General features: G+C 44.6%; 1 protein-coding gene across 1 annotated transcript; it reads right to left on the reverse strand.

The window, feature by feature from the left end:
• Nucleotides 2,464-5,509, reverse strand: LOC110434839 (zinc finger BED domain-containing protein RICESLEEPER 1-like). The gene is made up of 3 exons (XM_021459587.1): nt 5,289-5,509; nt 2,831-4,801; nt 2,464-2,668 (listed from the first exon to the last, which is right to left on the reverse strand). The coding sequence occupies exons 1-3, from the start codon at nt 5,507-5,509 to the stop codon at nt 2,464-2,466; spliced, it is 2,397 nt and encodes a 798-aa protein (XP_021315262.1).

Here is a 5,743-nt window from a genome sequence, read left to right on the forward strand (position 1 = left end):
GTTTGATTTAAGACCCGCTAGCTAATTTAGAGTGGGGAATGGTTACTATTAGTGCGTCTCCTGACCCTTTGTGACATAAGAGAGATAAACACTTAGTAGATGCCCTCTAGGTGACATCTCAATCATTTCATGGATAAATATTAAAGGTGTCTCTTTAAACTATATTTCATAATGGTACATAAGTGGATAGCTTAGATACAAATTTAAGGGTTATTTTAAATTATATCCATATTCCATAATGGTAGAGGTTGTTAATAATGATACAAGTTTACAAGTAAGAGAGATTGGTAGTTTAGATATAAACTGAGGTGTTATTTTAGATTATTTTTTATAATGATTAAGGTGGATAATTTGGATGTAAAATTAAGGGTTATTTTTAATTATCTTTTATAGTGAGAGGTGGGTCATTTAAATGCAAAATTAGGAGGTTACTTCATTTGTTTCATAATATTAGCATTAGTGACTTTTTATGAACAAAATATATTCAGTGGCTACTATTGGCCATGATGATTATAGTCTACATAAAATATTTGTAATTATTGTGAGAATTTTTTAGAATCTAATTTTCTTTTAACATGTCTTGTAAGCAATAACATGGATGTTTCATTGAGGACAATGATTAATAATAGCAATAATGACAGAGGTGGACAATTTAGGAAATTTAAGGGTTGCGTTAAATTATCTTTTATATCGATAGAGATGGGTAATTTAGATGTAAATTAGAAAATAACTTCATGTATTTTTTATAATGACAAAATAATTTGTATGAGTATATTTAATGACTACTGTTAATGATAATGATTATAGCCTATGGAATTAAAGACCAAAATATTTCTCATTATTGTCAAAATTGTTAGGATTTGTATTTCCTTTTAACGCATCTCGTATGCAATATATTGTGCATGTTTTGTTGATGCTGTTGATCAATAATTGTAAGATAAGATGAATTGGCAGCACTAAGGGCCTGTCTAGGTCAGCTCCGAAAAATCAGAGCGAGAACACCTACTCCACCTAGATTTGCCATAGAGCAGCTCTAAACTGTTTTGGACAGCTCCACTGTATATTTGGATTCACTATGCTGGGCTAGTCCAACACCTAGCTAGCCGCAATCCATCAGCGGGAGATCTTCCTCTCATGTTTTCCCACTTGAAAGAAGTGAAAAGGGTAAAAAAGAAGAAGAATTAATTTTTATCAACTTTACAGAACCAAAATTTTCAAAGCATCCTTGAGGAACTCTACAAAATTCATGCATCTGTGATTGAAATCTATGTTTTGGTGGATATAGAATTGGTGGAGCTGGAAATATTTGGCTACCAAAAATAAGAGTAGAGCTTTTTTCTTAAAAAAAAATCTGGAGTCGGTGAAGAATATGAAAATCACGTGGTGAAATCTATGCCAAATGCCCCACACATAGAGATCCGATAGAATCTAGTGAGGAATATGAAAGTCACGTGGTGTAAGTAATAACAGAAAACCTTCACACGCAATGCATTGTATTGTATCGGATTTAAAGATGATCCTGGCATATACAAGTGACAGGCGCAGTTCTAGTCATGAACCCAAAAAAGAGTTGTAGTAAAAAAGAAAATAACAGGGGATGTTCGCCAGAAAACATCGACTGACTTTTGGAGACTCCTGGCCTGGAAGCTGGGGCCCAAGAGAGTGACAAGAAGCCCTCGCTACACTGTTTTAGGAACACGCTTGGTCTCTGCTTTGCCTATGTACGAAAAGTTGCCAGTGACCACGGTCCACAGGTGACACCGCGAGTCCGTGACCGGCCATCTATAGTTGGCCACCGTGCCGTGCTGACACGTCACGCGGCACGTCGTGCTGCACCGTGCGGCCGTGCCTGCCCGTGCTATGGGCCAGGCCTGCGGCCCACGGCACGGCACATGGACTGCTTTTCCGTGCCGTGCCGCCCATTGGCCACGGCCAATTGCGCCGTGCCGTGTCAGCCCACGGTCCGTCAGTTGAAAAAAGTGTTCACTTTCATTTTGACACAACAAAGAACAGAATTATAAGAAAATGATACATATATGTCAAAATGAGCTGATGTGCAATGCTGCCTCATTAAAAACCTTTCTAGGTAAAACTCACCCTTGTGAGAAACCCTAGAAAGGAAAAGAGTACAGCCAGCTCAAAGTCAAAGTTCAACAACAACAATCACAAGTCTTAGTTGTTCTATCCTATTACAAATTTACAATAGCCAACATCAGTGGCAAGACAACTGGCAGATTGAGTTCACAAAGAGGAAGCAGGACTTCTATCCTATTACAAAAGGCCAATAGGGAACTTGCATCAACAGCCAATCCAAAAGTGTCTCCTCATGTTCATTATGACTCAATCAACAGCCATTCCAAAAATACCTGCAAATAAAACTTGTCAACTTGCTTGATCGATGTAAATGTAAACAAGGCAAGTAGATGATGATGACTACCTCTAGAGGTGACAGGTGCACTTCTTCTAACCGCCAGCTCCAGCAGCAGCACCACCGCTGCCTTCTCCTTCATCCAGGAATAAGCTGTCGAACAACTCCTCTAGGCCCTTGTCCTCAGGTGCATGCTGTTCTTTTCTGGCCCCTTGGTCCCAGTCCTTCAGGCAGGTGAGCATCTCCACATGCTCAGGCAACAAGCGCCGCCGTCGGTCTTCGAGTATCCTGGCTGTACAGCTGAAACAGGACTCCGAAGACACAGTAGATACAGGAACAGACATGATATCGCGAGCCATAATCGATAAGATAGGATAGGTTAGCTTGTGGTCACGCCACCATAGCAGTATGTCAAATGAGTCCCCCCAATCATTGAGAGGGTCACTGTCCAAGTATGCTAACAGCTCATTAACACCAGAACTAGATTGAGTAGATGAAGAGGAGGGGCCAGATGATGCATCAGGACCTCCATAGATCTTTCCCCATGCCTGCTTGCTTTTACCTGAATGAGCAGTAGGCATTGCAGGCCTCTCAGGCCGAGGAGCTTCACCAAATTTCTCCTGATACTTGCTAAACAATCTGGTTAGTTGAGCTTTCACATCACCATAGTATAGACTATAACTATAAGAGGTACCAGTATATTGAGCAAGTAATTCAAGCACATTAAAGAACCCTTTCATCTTAGCTCTAGGATCAAGAATGAATGCATAAGAATACAACAGAGGGATTGTCTTCCAATATTTAAGGAACTTATTTTTCATAGGAATTGCAATGCTTCTGAAATTCTCATCATGTTCAGCTTTATGCAAATGCTCAGCAAAGTCAAGCAAATGATGCAACATAAGTGGAGCAGTGGGATAGTAAACACCAGACAGAACAACAGTTGCATCATAAAACAGTTGCAGGAACTTCATGATCTGCTCAGCCACATACCAGTGTAGGGGAGTCAACAATGTTTCACCATAATTAGAGTTGCACCACACAGAAAATACATCTTTATATGGCAGCAAATGCTTAAGCATCAAATAGGTAGAATTCCATCTAACATCCATATCTAAGCCAAATTTTCTAGGTCTAATACCCTGAGCATTACAGTAATTCTTAAACAAAGCAATTCTGGTATTAGAGGAATTCAGAAAGTTTATTGCAGTTCTGAAAGCATCAAGATAGGGATCAAACCTCTTTAAGCCAGACTTAACAATCAGATTAATAATATGGCATGCACAACGCTGATGCACAAGCAAATACTTGACTTTGAGAGGATCATCCCTCGTAGGTGCAGGATATGATCCCATGTAACCAAAGAAGATAGGTTCCAAGATTTCAAAAGTCTTAGTATTAGCTGAAGCATCATCAAGAGACACAACAAAGACCTTATCAATCAAACCAAACTCCTCAACTACACTGTCTATTTTTTCAGCTATGTTCTCAACAGTATGTGCTGCATCAATGAGCCTAAACCCAATAACTTTTTTATGCAACTCCCAATCAGCACCAACATAATGAGCAACAACAGAAATATAATCCTCCTTAGCATTACCAGACCAGATATCAGATGTTAAAGCAACAGATGAACAAGCAGGCATCAAAGAATTCTTAAGCAAAGCACGTTGTTCATTAAACAATTTCCACATGTCTCTAGTAGTGGTCTGCCTAGAAACCTTCTGGAACCTAGGATTATGAGCACGCTTAATGTAATCTTCAAAGGCCTGTGTCTCACCAATGCCTAATGGAAGATCAAGCCTAGCAATCAACCAACACAGTTCATCACGAGCACGAGAAGCATCATAAATCCAGTTATGCACCCCATCAGCATTCGTAGACAACCTAGATTGGACCTTACGATCATTATCATGTTTTTTCCTACAAGCAAGCATGTGCCTATTCAAGGATCCAGTGCCAATCGAAGCTCTAGCAGCAAATTTTTTACCACAACGTTTACAGATGGCGTGAGTTCGAACCTCATTGTCGTCAAGGATAGGGACAAAATCCTCCCAACAAGCAGAGCGCTTACCAGATGAGATAGCATTACCATTAGTATCCTCGGACGGATCCAAGTCCACCACACCGATCGGGTTCGGGCCGTCACCGATATCGATGCCGAACAGCACTGATGTGTCCTCGCGGACGTCGTCGTCGTTCCCGATCTCCAGCTCCTCCTCGGGCTCCGGCTCGTCGCCGTCGGCACGGTGTGGTGGAACATCCACGCCAACTGGCTTCGTCACCAAGCCCGATGGATTGAGGGGAGGCCGGATCCGCCCCCTACCAGCACCTCCAGCACCGTCCCTCGACGGTGAACATGGGCGCTTTGGCGGCCTTGCCATGGCGCCTCCAGAGGAGGACGACGCAGCGTCAGGCACCACCAACGGCAACCTGTGAATGCAAAGAAGAATAGGAAGGGGTCAGATCAGAGGGTTAGGGTTAGGGTTTAGCGTTAGGGTTAGGGTTTACTGACCTATGCCACCGGAGCCCAGTGCCGGAGAGCGAGCATGGTACACCGGAGGAGCGTACGAGAGAGAACGAACGAGAGAGCACCGTTAGACCGACGGTGAGCGGCGGCGGAAGAATAGACAGGACAACGACTCACATGGTACACCGGAGGAGTAGGGAAGGGAACTAGTGAAAGGAGAGGTAGGAGAGGGACTGAGGGAGTCAGGGAGAAGAGCGAGGTCACCGGAACAAAGCTGGTCCGGCGAGCTCAAGGTGAGCAGGCGACCGACGGCGGCGTATCGGATCGGAGGGAGGCGAAGACGAAGAGTCGAAGAAGAGTAGACGGCGGCAGGGTGGGAGGATTAGGGTTAGGGTGTGGGTGGCCGCGTCTGGGTGGGGGGGTTATATACGGCTGGGCGTGGCCACTGGCCGCGTGGGCGAGGGCGCGAGGCGCCGTGCCGGCGTTTTGGGCGTGCCGTGCCCGTGCCGTGTCATGGGCCAAGCCGGCGGCCCATGCACTACACGGGGCACCGGGCCGTGCCGGCACGGGCACGCGGCCTGCCGTGCCGTGCCGCCCGTGGGCCGTGCCAAAAGGCCGTGCCGTGGGCCGTGTCGCCGGCCCATGGGCCACATGGCCATATATACGGCCATCTCGCGGCATGCATGTAACCGTACGTGCTGGACTGCTGGCTTTGCATCTTGCAAATGGCAAATAGAGCCATCCTCTGATCCTCATCCGCCATCTCTCTGAACGTAGCTAGCTTGATCGTCTTGGCATTGCTCATCTATCATTCCTTTTCCTTAACCAGAAACTGGTTATGCATCAAGTAGAACAATAGTTTGTATGAGTGGATAAAATGAGCCGACTCGACCTGTTTTTGAGTT

Source organism: Sorghum bicolor, chromosome 4, assembly GCF_000003195.3.
Source record: "Sorghum bicolor cultivar BTx623 chromosome 4, Sorghum_bicolor_NCBIv3, whole genome shotgun sequence".
Taxonomy (NCBI): Eukaryota; Viridiplantae; Streptophyta; class Magnoliopsida; order Poales; family Poaceae; genus Sorghum; species Sorghum bicolor.

Excerpts from the sequence above, each read along its gene's own strand:
- LOC110434839 (XM_021459587.1), bottom strand. The coding sequence starts at position 5,509 with ATGGCCGTATATATGGCCATGTGGCCCATGGGCCGGCGACACGGCCCA. Across the intron at positions 4,802-5,288 it reads CTCGCGCCCTCGCCCACGCG|GTTGCCGTTGGTGGTGCCTG; the intron begins GCCAGTGGCCAC and ends TTGCATTCACAG. Across the intron at positions 2,669-2,830 it reads AGTTCTGGTGTTAATGAGCT|CTGTACAGCCAGGATACTCG; the intron begins GTTAGCATACTT and ends GTCCTGTTTCAG.